Raw genomic sequence first — 18,938 nt, forward strand, 5'->3', positions numbered from 1 at the left:
CCTTGTTACTTAATCAGTGCAATGTGATACAGCTCAACACAATCCAGCCCAATGTTCTGAAATGTCAAGCAGATGAAATCTGCAAACAAAAACATGAAATGTGATTTTAAATTATACCCAGCATATAACATTCACCAACATTCACCATTATCCAACTTAACCTGTCATATAGTTCCTTAACAGTCTCATTAGGTGGGGTCTTCTTCATTCAGGAGAGCTCAGATCTCCAGCATGCAGCAGCTATTTGCGAATGGGTTTTCACTATTATTATCCTCCTTTTCTATGGGACCTTCGCAGTGGAGTTTGGCTCTATTACTCAAAACACCCTTCTTGAAATGCTGACAAAGGAAGCCCAGAAGACCCACTGTAAATCAGATAACAGCAGAGTCCCCAGCACACACATCAACTGCACCCAAGAGGCTGTGGCTATGATCTAGACTTCAAAATGTTAACAGGCAGGTTGATCTATTTTGTCATATCTATAACTTTGCCTTAAAGCAGCATAAAATAGCCAAATGATCAGGTATCTCTGCAGCATTTCTGTTTGATGTGACATGGCAAATAGATTCTTGAAGTAATCAAAAACACTGCAGCAGAAGCCATCCTGAGAGGACCAAGCTTGTCCATTTCCATTGGTATTTTTGAAACATTTATCTGAAATTTAATTTTTTAATAAACATTTGATTTTTATAACAGAATGAATTATATATTTTTGGCAGCAATTGACAGCCTTTTTGAATTTTGAACTTTGAGATGTTTCTAGTACTGGCCAATGTAAATGGATGGTTAAACATCCAAATTTTAGTTATAATCATAACCTTTTAAGACATTATTACATTTGGTATTGATTCTGTGTCCTCTGCATTGATAAAACATCTTCACTATCCATATCACTCCTTCACGGCTCTATAGCCTCCTCGATTCCATAACTCCATATTCTCTACTGAATCCCCAGTTTCAGTTGTCCTTTTTCTGGCTGTCATGCCTTCAAGTTCTGGAATTTCTTTAATAAACTTCTCCGCCACTGTACCTTCTCTTGTTTTTTAAGTAGCCCCTCAATTACCTCTTTTGTAGTATTGTATAAACATATAATGTCACTGTATTGAATCACATGTGCACTGTTGTGTACACATGTTCACACAGTCTGAGAAGAACCTTGAATAAACCAGACATACTTTTTGGAACTCGTTGTGGTTCCTGCGTATTACTCTACACACTCTTCACCTTGTTCCAGGGTAGAAATGTCAAACACCAGAGAGACATGCTTTTAAGGTTAAAGGGGGGAAGTTTAAAGGCAATGTGAGGGGCGAGTTTTTTACTCAGAATGGTAGGTGTCTGGAATAGGTTACGAGGGGTAGTAGTGGAAACAGGCAGTTTGGAGGAGTTTAAGGGGCTTTTAGATAGACACATGAATATGAAGGGAATGGAGGGATAGGGATGATACACAGGAGGAGGACATTTAGTATAAATTGGCTTTAAGGTCGACACAAGATCGGCCAAATGGCCTGTCCAGTGCTATACTGTTGTATATTTCACCAGAGACTTGGGACCCATAATAACCCAAAGAAGCTACCCAGAGTAACAAAGTAGTGAAATGCATCAAGTGATTGTGCTCTTGTGGTGGTTGGATGAGTTACAGTAATTTTAATGTACAGGCTTAAAATGACAGGTCTCAAGTTTAGACTTGAATACAGGATAAATAAAGAATAATCCATGCAGAACGTCGTGGACAAACCTTCTATCTGTTAAAGTGGGAGTAGTGTAAGATGACAACTCAAATCTAATACAACTATATCAGAATCTCAGTGTTTATGATAAAACAATGAACCTTTCAATTCTTATGTAGAACTGATGGAGATGTTCTTCAGAGCAAGCAAGTTATGGGTGGGGATAAAAGTGTACCTGTTCATAATATGGCCATTCAAAGAGATAGGAAACCAAGCAGGCTCAGATACAGAAGCAGACCTTCTGACATAATGCAAAGTAAAAGATATTTCATTTCATGAGGTTATTGAGAGATTGCAGAATCATTTTAATATGGACCTTCAGAGATTATAGGAGGTTGCATATTTGGGACCTGAAACTAGAGGTCAGCAGAAACCATTGGTGATTAATAGATAGTGATTATATCTTGACACCAATTTTAGTGGCTTTTTGAATTATGTGCTGTGGGACAAGCATCTGTCTGGTTTAACAGACAAGGAAATTCCATCTAAATTGTTAAATACACAGGATCTAACACTTGAATGTTCATGTAACATAGCCACATAGATAGGACTTCCAAAAATGTTAAAAGAATTTGGCAGTTGCATGATGTTAACATTGTAGGTGGGCAAACACCAGGAGCAAAGAAGCTCCAGTACTAAACCTGAGTCACATGAGTGAACTGGGGTGAAACATGAGAGCTGGGAGAAGCTGGACTGGTGTAATAGAGATCACCCATTACAAGTATGCCAATTCAGAGCAGCAAAATGTTTCAAAATGCAAGAAAAAAAGGCATAAGGCCTCAATTTGTAAGGCTAGATCCAGGATGGAAAGCCTGAAAGATATCAGTTAATCAGATTCTCAGTGTAAGTGCAAAACTGATTGTGGAATGCCACAAAGGGGGAAGTGGTAAAACATTGAAAATGATGTGTGAAGGTTTAAGCTTAGGCGCATGAAAATGGCTTTCCCTATGTGCCATCCTTGTGTGGAAACAATGTTGTGCAAAAGAAAACTTTGAATTTAAGTTATTACTTATCTTCGTTAATGCTCCAAGTCACCCTGGTAAACTTGATGATTATTAGCAAATGTTAAGCTTGTTTTTCATGCCACACAACTTCATTGCTCATAACCCTGGATCAAGGGCTAGTAGAAATATTCAGGGCTTATTGTTTACTTAATACCTTCTCCCTGATCATCAATGATGATGAAGATAAGCCAACAGTCAGGGAATCTTGTCTGATGAAAAGTGTGGCCCGAATGTGTCATCAACTTCAAAAGATTTTATGACACTGTTCCCAAAGTTCAACAAAGAAATCATCAACCAGTCAGGGAAGTTGGATTTGAAGAAGTGAGGGAGCTGATGTGATGGAATTGCTTGAATCTCACAGAGAAGAATTGTCAAATGATTAAGAGTACAACAACCCAAAGAAGAAAGACAAACTGTTACAACCTCAAATTTTAACAAATCGATTGCCAAAGATGCTTCAACTTATCGAAAAAGCAATGGAAATCTTCACCAAGGATACGCAATCAAAGAATATAGTTCCAAAGTGAATAGACCAATCAATAATGTGAGACAAGGCCATGATTACATATGCCATGATCTTATTGAATTGTGAGCAGTTTCTCAGGAACTACTCCTGTTTATTACTTACATTTTTTTACAGAGATGGTGGTTTTGTGCAATAAGTTCCAAAAGGAGAACTGAGGTGGATGAAATCCATGATACCAAAAGCCCCTCTACCTTATCTCTTCACCTCTTCAAATAATATTCACAGTGATAGTTGTGGAGCTAATCTTAATTTTATATTGAGAAATATATTTAAATAGAAAGCCAATATAAAAACCAATACCATAAGATGAGAAGTCATCTCAAGAAATTTCTTTAAGGCATCATGGGCAAGGTCAGGAAAGGTACCTTGCCTGTGCACTATGCACACTCAGAGCTGGAGGAACTGTGCCAGCAGAGAAAAGGGAGGTACTGGCAATCATATTTGGGAGCATAATTTACTATCTGGTTCTTTTAGGTAGACTATTCACATTGACAACCAACCACAAATCCTTTTAGACTATTCTTGAATCTACATCTGCAATGCCCATGATCGTAGCCAGCAGTGGGCCATCTTCCTATCCCAATATGATTATGATATTGAATACTGAGCATCTGCATTATCAAGATTATAAAGACACTGACACAGATATAGAGAATACAGTATACACCCTATAAGAAGTAGAAGATAATTTTCTTGAAACAAAAATGGAGGTAGTGAAATTGATGCAGTAGGATCCAGTAATAAAGCAAGTAAATGAGTATACTTTGAATAACTGGACTGATTCAAACACATTTTGAATAAAAATATAAAGCCTTTCAATCACAAACACTCTGAAATATGCACCTACAAGAGATGATCAAATAGGGTCACAGAGTAAATATGAAATAAGAAATATAAAGCAGAGTAATGAAAGAACTCCATTTGGAATATTTGGGTGTTCACATAAAAACATGAACCTTATCACATACTAAAACCAATGTAACTGCAGCAATGTTGTATAGTTCTGGAACCCTGCACAAAACCACTACCTATGTAAAAACATAAGTAATAACTAGGAGTGGGCCTAGAGAAACTGCTCCACAATTTGATAATATCATGGATAATGTGATCTTGGCCTCAACTCAATTCCAGCCCATACTCATGACCATTAACTCTCCATGTCCAAAAAACTGTATACCTCAGCATAAGTGTATTCAATAACTCAACCTCCACAGTTATCTAGGCAGAGAATTCCAAAAATTTTAGCATCCTTGGTGAAAATCAAGAGAAGAAATTCCTCTACATCCTTTTTTTCTGAAACTATATCTTCTAGTTCTTTATTCCACCATGGAAGGAAACATCAGCATCTACTTTGTCATTCCCCTCGGAAGTATATGTTTCAATATGATTCTCTAAATTCCAAAGAGTGTAGGCCCAACCAGCTTAACATTTACAAGAAAACACCTTTGTCCTAGGAATCAACCAAATGAATCTTCTCTGAACTGCCTTCAGTGAAATTACATCTCTCCTTTAAATACCAAGAACAAAACTGAACATATTGTTAGAGTTGCAGCAAGACTTCATTACTTTTAAGCTCCATCTCCCTGTCAAAAAATGCCAATATTATATTTGCTTCCTAATTACTTGTTGTACCTACATTCAGGGATCTCTGTCCTTATGAACGCTTCTGAGACTTGGTCTACTTAAAGTAAGGTCTTCAAAGCATGGAAGAGATACCACTAATCCTGTCTCCGCAAAGTCTTCCAAATCCACCAGGAGGGTAAGTGAACCAATGTCAGCATCCTCTCCCAAGCCAACATCCCCAGTATTGATGCCCTAATTCCAGTCAGTTTGGCTCTATTAGGCTTTCCATGCTATGTGCATTCCTGACAACAGACTCCCAAAATAGACACTCTGTCTGAGCTCTGTCATGGTAAGAGACTACTAGGTGGACAAAGGAAGTGATTCCAGAATGTTCTCAAAATCTACTTAAGAAACTGATTCTGAGGAATCCCTAGACCTTGACCTTTCAAAATGGGACTGGAGCTTTCGGGATGGCACTGAGAACCTCAGGTCCATGTGTCAGGAGTATATCATCTACTAAACTATCCACCCACCCTGCCAAACACCTCCTCCTCTGTCTGATTGTCCCACATTGGCCTCATCAGTCACCTCAGAATCCAAAAACTGGAGGGGAAGTAAATTATCCTTGAATCTGATGGCCTGGTTAAGAAGAAGCTTCCACAACTCCAAGTCATGTTTGTGGGGAAAGAATGCAATGACAATTGGTGCACTGCCGGACTGTTAATCTGCCTGTAAATCGTTCAAAAACTGCAAATGAACATATGAGTTAGAAGCAGGAGTAGGCCACTTAGTCCCTTAAACTTGCCCTGCCATTTAATAAGATCATGGCTGATCTGATTGTAATCACAACTCTGCATTCCCACCTATCTACAGTAATCATCCACCCCCTGGTTTACCAAGCATCTATCTACCTTTATCTTAAAAATATTAAAATGCTGTGCTTCCACTACCTTTTGAGGAAGAGAGTTTGAAAGAGAATCCTCTTGACAGAAAGAAATTGCCTCACCTGTGTCTTAAATGAGTAACCTATTATTTTTAAACTGTGAACCCTAGTTCTAGATTCCCCCCCAAGGAAACATCGTCTCCACATCAACCTTGCAAAGGCCCCATCAGGATCTTATATGCTTCAATCAAGTCACTTTCCACTGCAAAGGAAAAGTGTGAAGATACAGAAGCAACATCAATTGTATGCAGTAAGACACTGAATCCTTCCATTACAGAGTATTCTACAAGAGAAGAGTGTGTGAATCTCTCGCACAATTTGTAGAAAAAGACTGACGACCTGACAAACCAACTTAGTGATGCCATTCAAGTAGCCATTTTGATCAGACTTCTTCAGTGCTCAATATATCCCATTAACTCTGTGTGAAGAATTCACTCATGATCAAATCTCTCCATCTCTCTGGATTCTCTCTGTTTCAGCCGTGTATTAATACTTCAAAAGGGCTGGGTTCGTGCCAGGTTCCTGGCACCCAGTTGCCCAGCATTGACACGTGCTGCAACAAGGGATGAGGGTAAGAGTTCATGCCAGGTTCCCAGCAAGCTTGTTGTGAGTAATGCATCTCTCTCTTTATAATGCTATAATAACTCCTTTTAGCATTAATTCCTATAATGCTCTGTTTCCTGGAAATGCATCCTACTTGCTAAACAAGGTAACAGTTTAATTAAACCATGTCATCCTTGCTCCTACACTTAAAACCTGGTTTAGCAGAGAATTTAATAGAGATTCTAAAGTATGAAGGGTTTTGATCGATTAATTAGGGATAAGCAGTTTCCACAAGCTGGTGGATCGGTAACAGATGATTCAGATTTAAGCTAATTGCCAAAAAAAGGTCAGGGACAAGAAAAGGCAAGATTTTTATTTACAAATCTATGAAATACACAAATTAGAATCTTATTTATTCTTGGTTCTATGAAACTACAGCACAGGAACAAGGCATTTGGCCCTACAGGTACATACTTGTTTTAACTGGAGCCTCCTCTGACTTCCAGTTAATCAAAGTACCACAGCTTCTGGGGAAAGGAGCTTCTAAATTCTTCTGGAATTACTCATTACTTTATAGTTGTAGGCTCTAGAATTGGATACCTCACAAGTGGAAACATCCTCTCTATGTTTATTCTATTAAATATATCCAAAATCTTACAGAGCTCTTACAGAGAAAAACTCCCTAGTTTGTTCAGCCTTTTTTAGTAGTTAGATCTTGTATCATTGCAAATGTTCAGGTAATTACAGCCAACAGTTTATAAAGATTCAAATATGAAATTTATATTGCAAAACTTCCTTTCTGGTGCTTTTATCACTTGTCAATGCTTCCAGCTTTCTATGCAAACCTTAATTACATCAGCATCCATGCATTTCTGATCAAATTCTTGCTGCATACAAAACCCCTTCAGTTTGGGTGGGGCAGCACAGTGGCACAGCTCCTGACTTCAGGAGCTGTCTGTGTGGAGTTTGCATGTTTTCCCTGTGACCACATAGGTTTCCTCTGGGTGCTCTGGTTTCCTCCCATATCTTGAAGATGTGTAGGTTGGTAGGTTAGTTAGCCATTGTAAATTCCCCCTGGTGTATAGGTAAATGGTAGAATCTGGTAAAGGTTGATGGAATATAGGGAGAATGAGATTAATGTAGGGTTAGTGTAAATGGGTGGTTGAAATTTGAATGCAGAAACTTGATTGACCTTTGAGTGCTGTTTCAGAGGAGAACTAGACTGCCAGTGATGCTGCCTTTTGGATGAGATGTTAAACCTTTGCCCACCCACGAGGATGTAAAAAAATTCTAAGCAATAATGTGAAAAAAGCAGAGCTTTCCCAAGTGTCCTAACCAATTTTTATTGCTCAACTAACATCCATAACAGGTTCTGTGGTCATAATCACAATGCTATTTGTAGAACTTTACTGTATCAAATTGCCTGTGATATTTACAATAGTGGCTCTGCTTCAAAAATATCTCAGTTATTGTTAAGCCTTTGGGATTCCTGAGTCATACAAATCTTTCTAACATCTGCTAAGCATAAACACAAAACAGAAAGCTCACAGTTCTCTCACTTTCATACTGTTAGTGAGTTCTAACAATAAATTGATTGGATAGCACATTTGGAAAGACCTATGGAATAACTCAACACAGCATCATTGGTTTGATTTTCAGTAGCTAAGGTTTCTTGCACACCCCAAAGATATTTTCATCCTTTAATGATTCCGATCACATCAAAGCTAAATGTCTTCCATAATTTCATATTCAAGAGAACTCATCATTTTCATCTTATGGATCTGCTGCAATGTGTTCATGGTTAGTGCTGTATTTGGATTCTGGTAGCTTATAGTATAACAAAATTATACATCTTTTCCCTGCCATTTTGTTTTATGTGGATGAAATCTTGGTATTGTTGGCGATAGGCAGCTCACATTTCAAAGGATGTATACCTTTTTATTAGGTAGTGAAAGAAACTGCAAGAAATGGCACATGGCCCAAATTGTCTTCGTTGTGTTTTGCTTCTGTTTTAACTTTCCTCTCCACAATCTCACCCCATAATTTCAATTAATTATGAATACACAGAGCTTTTTGCTTTGGCTTTTCATTCAAGTGGTTATTTTCCACATGAGACCTAAGAAAATAAGTGCCAACAAGTCATTTCTTTCATCATGTGGATCACACTTGAAGCAAAACCTGAACCCAGAATTGGAATTGAACTAGAGATCTTCTGTGAGTTGCAAATCTGAAGTTAATTTGTTGGTTTGGTACGGGAATTTGTACTTCAGAAGAGCCAGTAACCATAGACAAACCTCTGGGTTGGGGAGAGCTGTGCAGGCAGAGGCAAACAAAGAAGTGAGGGAGATGGCAGCATCCATCACATCCAACAGAAGACTAGAGAGACTGTTAAATCCAGTCAACACATGGAGCAATTGTTGCCAGTCCCTAGCAATGACTCACACTCACCACGCCAGCCAGGGTATAGCCTTGAGGCCCACATCTCAGGCAACCTCTCCAACACTGAGCTGTGGGGAGAAAGATTACTGGGTGAGCACCAATAGAAGGCAGGGATTTGTGCTTGCAGCAACAGGCCAATAGGGAAAGTAAGGGTTTGCACCAGATTCTCAGTACTACAGTGTATATTGGGCCACCTGAGTGGATACATACCAGTGAGCATTTGGACTCCAGGATCAAGGATATTATAAAGAATCTACACTAAGTACACTAAGTACGATAGCAGACTTTACAGGGCCTTGGTGAGACCACACCTGGAGCATTGTGTACAGTTTTTGATTTCTTTATGTCAGAAGGAATATATTTGCCATAGAAACAAGTGAACTTTAGGTTCGCCAGACTGATTCCTGAGATGGACTTTTGTCATGAGGAGGTGATTGGCCTGTAACTAGGCCTGTATTCGCTAGAGTTTAGGAAAATAAGAGGGGATCTCATTGAAACGTACAAAATTCTAACAGGACTAGACAGACTACATGTGAGAAGACACAAGAGACTGCAGGTGCTAGAATCTGGAGCAACAGACGAGATGCTGGAGGAAGTCAGCAGGTCAGGCAGCATCTGTGGAAGGAAATGGACAGTAGGGGGTTTTAGATGAACTCCAGGGTTCGGAGGTAAAATAGGCCTACTCCACCTGGCCAGGTAGTTGAGGGTGTGGGTGGAACACAGCTGGCAATTTGGAGTAGTGGGCACAGACCAGCATGAAGCAACCCAATAATTTACATCTGGTCCAGTCTCATTAAAATATTAATCAATTCACTATTAGTAGACTGAATTTGTGCAGGTGCATAAGGTTCGCAATATCTAGTTCACACAAAATCGTGTCGCAAAGGCTTGTGTAACCAGTAACTAAACGTTGGGCAGTGTGTGTCAATGGATCCACATTTGGGACACAGGGTAATTCTGTAGGAAATTACCAATTGATATTGAATATAAAGAGGGTTGAGGATGAAGGACTTGGATTTTATCCGTAGCTATGTGAGAAATGCTTGATCCTGACGGTACTTGAATGAATAAAGGGTTTTCAAACATCGAGCTCTGTTTCATCAAAGCAGCAAATAAGATATCACTAAGGAAAGTATGGATTTAGTGCTCTTGAAAATCTGTGAGCAATCAAAAGAAAAATCTTATATTTATATAGCAAATTGCATGGCGTCTGGGCTCTGGCTTCCCCCCACCTGCTCCTCTCCCCTCATCTGAATACCATGTACTTTACAGTCAGTAATCTTGATCTGTGGTTAGTTTTGTCATATAGGCAATTGAAATTGCTAATATATGCATACCAAGATCCCAGCAACTGGATAAATAAACCTTTTTGTGGGATCAACATAACCTAAGAAACTGATAGAATTCTCATGTTTACCTTTGAATAGTCAACTAGGTTCTTTTATATCCTCTAGAGGGTGCTGATGGGGCCTAGTTTAACCATATCTTCAAAAATGCAGCATTCCCTCAATACTGTACAGTAAAACATTCCTGCTGTACACAAGAAAACAAGAATATAGCTGCAGGAGTTGGTCAGCCGGCCTCCCTAAGCCTGCCCATAATTCAATATGATCATGGCTGATCTGCTAGTTTTGTGCTAGTTCCTCATAGCCTTCAATTTCCCAATCTTTCAAAAATTTATCCCCCTCCTCTTTAAGTACCTTCAGTGATTTAGCCTCCAGTACCATATGTGGTAGAGAATTCAATTTCTTGATCTTTCAAAAATGTATCTACCTCTTCTTTAAATACCTCCATTGATTTAGCTTCCAGAATTCTCCTGGGCAGAGAATTCCAGAAGATCACCAATCTCTGCAGGTTTAAATCATCACCTGTTTATCTTGTAACCTTATCCCCTTGTTCGAGACTCTCCTACTAATGGAAAAAAATATCGCAACATCTACCCTGTCATGCCCCCTTAGATTTTTATATGTTTCAATAAGAACCTCTCATTCTTCTAAACACCACAGAATACAGACCCAACATACTCAGCCATTTGTGATAGGACAACCTGAAATTAGCCAACTGAATCTGTTCTGGGTTGCTTCCAATGCTAGTATATATTTTCGTAGATAAGGTGACCAAAACTGTACACAGTACTCTAGGTGCAGCCTCACCAATACGCTATAGAATTGTAATTACACTTCTCTATTTTTAACCTCCAGCACCCTTGCAATAAAAGCCAACATGTCATTTGCCTTCCTAACTACTTGCTGTCCCTGCCTACTAACTTTTTGTCATTCACACACAAGAACACCTAGATCGCTTTGTATTCTATTCATTTGCAATATTTCTGCATATAAAGAATAATCTGCTTTTTGATTCCTCTTTAACGAAGTACATGACCTTACACTTTCCCATGTTAAATTCCACTTGCCAAGTCTTCGGCCACTCAGTTAACCTATCTATATCATGTTGCAGAGTCCAACTATCTTTCACAGCATACTCTCTTGTTTATTTTCATATCATTGGCAAACTTGGGTGCTTTACATACTGGCCCCTCCGCCAAAACCATTAATATAAATAATAATTAATTGATAGGCAAGAAATGATGCTTGGGGCACTCTACTAGCCTTCCAGCCTGAAAATGACCCATTTATTCCAACTCTTTGGCTGCTATGTGATAACCAGCCTTCAATCCATACTAACGCATCTCTAATACTGTGAGCTCTTGTGCACCAGCATTCTATGGAGCACGTTGTCAAATGCTTCTGAAATTCAAATGCACTATAACTGTAGGTTTCCATCCATCGACTTTGTTTGTTACGTTCTTGAAGAACTGTAGCAAATTTGTTGAGCATAATTTCCCAAAAAACAATGTTGACTTGGTTTGAAATAAAAAAAGAAAATGATAGAAACACTCAGGAGATCCAGCAGCATCTATGGCAAGAGAAACGGTAGCTTCAGGTCCAGGACCTTTAATCAGAACAGGGTCCAGACCTGAATGTTAATAGTTTCACTTTCCACAGATGCTGACTGATAAACTGAGTCTTTCCCAGCATTTTCTGTTTTTATTTCAGATTTCCAGCATGTGCTGTTTTGTTTTGGTTTTCATTGACTTGATTTGATTGCATTAATCTTCCCTAAAAGGCAAGGCATTTCTTGATTATAGATTCCAGTGTCAAGTCAACAACAATTTGCAACTATCAGCACTTTGTTCTAGCACTCATATTACCTTCTGACTTTGATACATAAATAAGCTCTTAATGACATATGCATTTTTACAACAAGGATCTTAAAATCAACTTTACCAATAGCACAAGACCCAGCTACATTTATGTATAGACTGAGTTAATAATAACAGTGGATGGACATCTGGAAGCTGCATGAGGGGTGTCAATATATCAGTGAAGACTAGTTTATGTATCAAAACAATTCAGGAACACAGACACCAAAAACTAATGTTTTGCATTTTATTAGGGGCAATGAATCCTCCTTAATTTAATTCTAAATCAACACTTGGCATAGATCAGCAAGAGAGCATGGGGAAGGAGATGTCACAAAGAAACTCGAAGATGAATATGAAGGAAGCAGGAAAGAGCTTAAACAAGGAATCTGGAGGGCTAAAGAGGCAATGAAATGTCACTGGGAAGTAGGATTAAGGAAAATTCCAAGGCATTTTATACAGAGAGTAGCTAGGGAAAGGGTAGAACCACTCATGGACAAAGGAGGGAACTTATGCCTTGAGCCAGAGGAAGTTGGCAGAGTGCTAAATGAGTACTTCACATCAGTATTCACCAAGGAGAAGGACATTGAGGATAGTCAGATCAGGGAGGGAGGGGTATGCTGGCATGTTGATATCAAGAAGGAGGTATTGGATTTCTTGAAGAACATTAAGGTGGATAATTATTGGTGAAGATTCTTGGAGATTGGATTTATTCACATTTGGAAAAGTATAGACTTTTAAACATCATGCCTTACGAACTTGATTGTCATAGAGACGTACAGCATGGGTACAGCCCCTTTGGCCCAAAGAGTCTATGCCAACCATAGTGCACATCCATCTAGTCCCAATTTCATGCATTTGGCCCACATCCCTCTAAGTCCCAGCCCTGCATGTTCCTATCCAAGTGCTTCTTAAATGATACTATTGTACCGGCCTCAATCACTTCCTCTGGCAGCCTATTCCATATACTCAGCACCCTCTGCGTGAAAAAGTTGCCTCTCAGGTCCCTTTTAAATCGTTCCCCTCTCACCCTAAATCTATGCTCCCTAGTTTTGGACTCTCCTTCCCTGGGGAAAAGACTGCTACCATCCACCTTATCTATGACCCTCATGATTTTATAAACCTCTATAATATCACCGTTCATTCTCTTACGCTCCAAGGAATAAAGACCTAGTCTGGCCAACCTTTCCCTGTAACTCAGGTCACCTAGTCCTGGCGACATCTTTGTAAATCTTTTCTGCACCCTTTCCGGTCTAATCACATCGTTCCTATAATAGGGTGACCAAAACCGTACACAGTACTCCAAGTGCAACCTCGCCAATGACTTATACAACTGCAACATAATGTCCCAACTCCAATACTCAATGCCCTGACTGATGAAGGCCAGCATGCTAAATGCCTTTTTCACCACCCTCTCTACCTGTGATGCTGCTTTCGATGAACTATGCACGTACTCTTGGGTCTCTCTGTTCCATTACACTGTCTAGTACCCTACTATTCATGGTATAAGTCCTACGCTGGTTTGACTTTCCAAATGCAAACACCTCACAACTTATCTATATTGAAATCCATTTGCCTCCTTGGCCCACTTCCCTAACTGATAAAGATCCCCCAATAATTTACAATAACCTTCTTCACTATCAACACCTCCTAATTTCGAGTCATCCACAACGTTACTGATCAAGCCTTGCGCATTTGCATCCAAATCATTTATATAAATAATGAATAACAAGGGTCCCAACACCGACCACTGCAGCACGCCACTAGTCACCAGCCTCTATTTCTGAGAAACAACCTTCAACCACCACCCTCTGCTTTCTACCTCTGAGCCAATTTTGAATCCACCTAACTAGCTCTCCCTGGATTCCACGGGACCTAACCTTCCAGACCAGCCTGCCATGTGGGACCTTGTCGAAGGCCTTGCTGAAGTCCAAACAGACAATATCCACTGCCCTACCCTCATCTACCTTTTTAGTTACCTCTTCAAAAAACTCTAAAAGGTTCGTCAAGCATGACATTCCACACACAAAGCCATGCTGACTCCTCCTAATCAGACTCTGTCTATCCAAATGCTGGTAGATCCCGTCCCTCAGAATTCCCTCCTGTAACTTCCCCACTACTGATGTCAGGCCAACTGGCCTGTAGTTCCCTGGCTTGTCCTTGCTATCTTTCTCAAACAATGGAGCAACATTACCACCTTCCAGTCTTTGGGAACTTCACCAATTGCTAACCATGAAGCAAAATTCTCCGCAAGGGCCTCTGCAATTTCTCCTCTAGCTTCCCACAAAGTCCTTGATGCACTTGGTCAGGTCCTGGGGATTTATCCACCTTAATGTGCTGTAAGCCTGCAAATACCTCCTCCCTCAGTTTGAGGATTGAGTTTTTGAGGAGGTAATGAAGATGATTGATGAGGGTAGGGCAGTGGGTGTTGTCTACATGGACTTTAGTGAAGCATTTGACAAGGTCACTCATGGTAGGCTGATCCAGAAGATTAAGGCATGGGATCCACAGTGACTTGGTAGATTGAATTCAAAATTGGTTTTGCCGAAGAAGATAGAGGGTAATGGTGGAAGCATGTTATTCCGACTAGAGGTCTGTGACCAGTAGAGTCCCGCAGGGATCAGTGCCAGGATCTCTGTTGTTTGTGATATATATATAAATGATATAGAAGAAAATGTAGGTGAGCTGGTTGGTAAGTATGCAGACAACACAAAAATTGGTGGACTTGTGGATAGTGAAGAACGTTGTCAAAGGGATACAGCAAGACATAGACCAGTTAGAAATGTGGGCGGAAAAATGGCAGATAGAGTTGAATCTGGACAAGTGTGAAGAATTGCACTTTAGGAGATCAAATTTAAGAAGAAGGTATATAGTAAATGGCAGGACCCTTAGGAACATTGGTGCACAGAGAGATCTTGGGCCGCAATGCCATAGTTCCCTGAAAGTGGCAACACAAGTGGATAGAGTGGGAGAGAAGGCTTCCCTTCATCAGTTGGGGCATGAGTATAAAAGTTGGCAAATCATGTTGCAGCTGTATAACACTTTGGTTTGGCCACATTTGGAGTATTGTGTCCATTTTTGTTGCCACAGTACAGGAAGGATGTGGAGGCATGCAATACCTCTAGATAACTGCAAGGTGGTGTCGTAACCACAGTATGAATAGTTTTTACTGAATTCCCTATTTTCTGATGACAGATCTTTGTTAAAAATCATAATGGGGATATAGTCATTTTACTGAGGCTAACCTTTGTTTCCCATCTCTGGTAGCCCTTAACAAGCTGCAGTAATTCTTCTACATGAGCTGCTGCAGTCAGTGTGGTGAAGGTGCTCCTATTGTTTTGATGAGTGGAGAATTTCAGGGTTTTGGCCAAGCATCAATGAAAGAATGATCAAATATGTACAATTGGGGATGGTGTGTGGCTTGGAAAGGAACTCAGAGGTCATAATGTCCCCATGCACCTCCTTCCCTTGGCCTGCTAGATAAGGGTAATTGCATGTTTGGGACGTATTGTTGAACAATTTTCCCTGGCGTTTTCTGTACTGGGTGGGAGATCCACTGACCATTTCACCTACCAAGCAGTGGAATTGAAAATTACACCTGCAATCTACAATTCTGCAGGGCCCACCTTGGCCTAGCTTTGGCAACTGTTTGTGCTAGCCAAGCCCTGTAGCGTCCTTATTCTCATTTCCTTTCACTCCAGCGCTCTAAACTTTCATGGCCAATACTCTGAGTCACCCTAAACCTGTCACCTTTATGCCTTTAACATCTTACTTGTCATCTTTAAACACATTCTTGAATGTTCTGTCCATGCATATGTTTACTGCTCTAATGTGCTCCCTTGATTTCATGTCTCTTTTTTGCTGCTGTGGAGCATCTTGGAATATTTTGTGTGTTAAAGCCAATGTATCAATTCAAACTTTGTTGTGTTTTTAATTAAGAAGGAACCGTTTAGTTGAACCAGTTCTGAGTAACAAGAGAAATGGATGCTGAGAAGAAATGGAAAGGACAGAGAAAGGGACTAATGACAAAGTATGGCTTTATGTATTTATGTATCAATGTGTAGTGACTTACTGTCCGAGCAAGCGAACAGGCTTGGCGGTCAGGTCGCGCGTCGTCGGAGTGGCGAGGCCCAAGGTGGCGTTGGGCCTTCATCTTCCCCGAGCGACGGGGAGAACCCGCGCACGGGAGAAGTTTGATGACGTAGCGCATACATCATTTCCGTTTTCGGTGGGCGGGAACCATTCCCCTTAAAAGGCCCGCGCAAGGCGGGAAAATAAATCAGTTTTTGTTCTGCAGCCCACTGACTAGTGTCTTGCTTTCACATCACAGTAGCAGCCGCTACATTGGTGACCCCGACGGTCCAAACGGATTTTGGACCCGCACAATGGACGACAACGCAGCAGCCAATGCAGTGGCACTCAAGCTGCCCACCTTTTGGACTCTTCGGCCCAGCGTCTGGTTCGACCAGGCTGAAGCACAATTCCAACTACGGCAGATCACCTCCGACTCCACAAAGTACTACCATGTGGTCAGCTCTCTGGACCAGGAGACAGCCGCCCAGGTCGGAGACTTCATCCAGTCTCCTCCAGAGGACGATAAGTACCCGGCTTTCAAAGACCTTCTTATTCAGACCTTCGGCCTCTCCCGTCGCGAGCGCGCCGCCTGCCTGCTTCGTCTCAACGGCCTGGGGGACAGATCCCCATCGGCACTAATGAACGAGATGCTGGCCCTGGCTGAGGGACACAAGCCTTGCCTAATGTTCAAACAGGCCTTCCTTGAACAACTACCCGATGACATTCACCTGCTCTTGGCCGATGCCGATTTCAGCAACCCACGTGAGGTAGCCGCCTGGGCAGATGTCCTGTGGAAGGCCAAACACGAGAGCGGGTCGTCTGTCAGCCAAATTGCCAGGCCGCGAGCCCAGCACCTACCTAAACCAATCCCAGCTACCGAGCGACCACACCCCAGAAACACAGACGACGACACTGGTGACCAGCTGTGTTTCTACCATTAGAGGTGGGGCATGGAGGTCCGTCGATGCTGCCCACCCTGCAAGTTTAAGCAAAACGCCAGGGCCAGCCGCCGCTAATGGCTGCGGCGGCTGGCCGCCAACACAGCCTCCTATTCGTTCGGGACAAGTAGTCCGACCGTCGTTTCCTTGTTGATACTGGAGCAGAGGTCAGTATTTTGCCCCTGAATGGCCGCGACACTCGTAACAGGCAACAAGGTCCTGTACTTAATGATGCAAATGGCACAATGATACGGACTTTCGGTACCTGTACAGTTCAATTACAATTCGGCGACAGCCATTTTACCTGGAACTTTACCCTTGTCACCGTCGCCCGGCCACTCCTGGGAGCCGATTTCTTTTGGGCCCACAGCCTGTTAGTCGACCTGTGAGGGAAGCAGCTAGTGCACTCCAGAACTTTCCAAACCTACCCCCTGGGAGAAGCCAGACTACCAGCCCCGCGCCTGGACTCCGTTTCCCTGTCTGGCAACAAGTTCACCAAGCTCCTAGCTGAGTTCCCATCGGTTTTGGCACCTCAGTTTACAAATTTGATGCCCAAACACGGGGTGCAGCACCACATCATTACCACAGGGCCACCCCTTCATGCCCGAGCACGACGACTACCTCCAGACAAGCTCCGCCTGGCAAAGGAAGAGTTCCACCACATGGAGGAGCTGGGGATCGTTCGCAGGTCAGACAGCCCCTGGGCCTTCCCCCTGCACCTGGTCCCCAAAGCCACTGGCGGGTGGAGGCCCTGCGGTGACTACCGCAGGCTGAATGACGCCACCACCCCAGACCGCTACCCCATCCCTCACATCCAGGGCTTCGCAGTGAACCTACATGGGGCCCACATCTTCTCCAAGGTGGACCTCGTCCGGGGATACCACCAAATTCCAGTCCACCCTGACGATGTCCCCAAAACTGCGCTTATCACTCCATTTGGCCTCTTCGGATTCCTTCGAATGCCGTTTGGCTTTAAGAACGCCGTGCAGACTTTCCAGTGGCTGATGGATGCTGTAGGCCGAGACCTGGACTTCGTGTTCATTTACTTAGATGACGTACTAATCGCCAGCCGTGACTGCCAAGAACACCTTTCCTACCTCCGCCAACTCTACTGCCGTCTCCGTGATTTCGGCCTCACTATCAACCTGGCCAAGTACCAATTCGGACCTGATTCTATCGATTTCCTCGGCCACAGAATCACCAGCAAAGGAGCAACACCCCTACCCACCAAGGTAGATGCTATCCGCCATTTTGCCTGTCCCAACATGGTCAAAGGCCTGCAGGAATTCCAGGGGATGGTCAACTTTTACCATCGGTTCATCCCTGCAGCAGCCCATATCATGCGCCCTTTGTTCTCGCTGATGTCTGGCAAGGGCAAGGACATCGCCTGGAACGACGAGGCTGCGACTGCCTTCATTAAGACCAAGGACGCCCTGGCAGACGCCGCGATGCTGGTACACCCTAGGACAGATGCCCCAACCGCCGTCACGGTGGACGCATCCAACACTGCGGTTGGTGGAGTACTGGAACAACTAATCGAAGGCCGTTGGCAACCCTTGGCATTTTTCAGCAGGCACCTTAGACCACCCAAACTGAAATACAACACTTTTGATCAGGAACTTCTAACGCTGTACCTGGCGGTCCGGCATTTCCGGTACTTTTTAGAAGGCAGGTCTTTCACCGCTTTCGCTGACCATAAGCCTTTGTCTTTCGCCTTCTCCAAGGTCTCTGATCCCTGGTCAGCTCATCAGCAGTGACATTTGTCCTACATTTCTGAATTCACAATGGATATCCAACATGTCTCCAGAAAGGACAATGTCGTTGCTGACGCGCTTTCCAGACCCACCATCCACAGCCTGTCCCTGGGTGTCGACTACATGGCCCTGGCTGACGCACAGCAAGCCGATCACAAGCTGCCCAGCTACAGAACCGCAATCTCGGGCCTGCAGCTGCAAAATTTCTTAGTCGGTCCAGGTCAG

General features: G+C 42.3%; 1 protein-coding gene across 2 annotated transcripts in view; it reads left to right on the top strand.

The window, feature by feature from the left end:
* LOC127584646 (transmembrane protein 150A-like) overlaps positions 1-1,184 on the top strand; it is a 70,930-nt gene extending 69,746 nt beyond the window's left edge. For both annotated transcript variants that reach the window (XM_052041484.1, XM_052041483.1), the window contains one exon: positions 193-1,184. In XM_052041484.1, the coding sequence (XP_051897444.1) occupies positions 193-437 (245 nt within the window). In that variant the 3' untranslated portion in view covers positions 438-1,184. The remainder of the gene's footprint in view (positions 1-192) is intronic.
* The last annotated feature ends 17,754 nt before the right edge of the window (positions 1,185-18,938 follow it).

The sequence above is a fragment of the Pristis pectinata genome, chromosome 30, assembly GCF_009764475.1.
Source record: "Pristis pectinata isolate sPriPec2 chromosome 30, sPriPec2.1.pri, whole genome shotgun sequence".
NCBI classification, from domain to species: Eukaryota; Metazoa; Chordata; class Chondrichthyes; order Rhinopristiformes; family Pristidae; genus Pristis; species Pristis pectinata.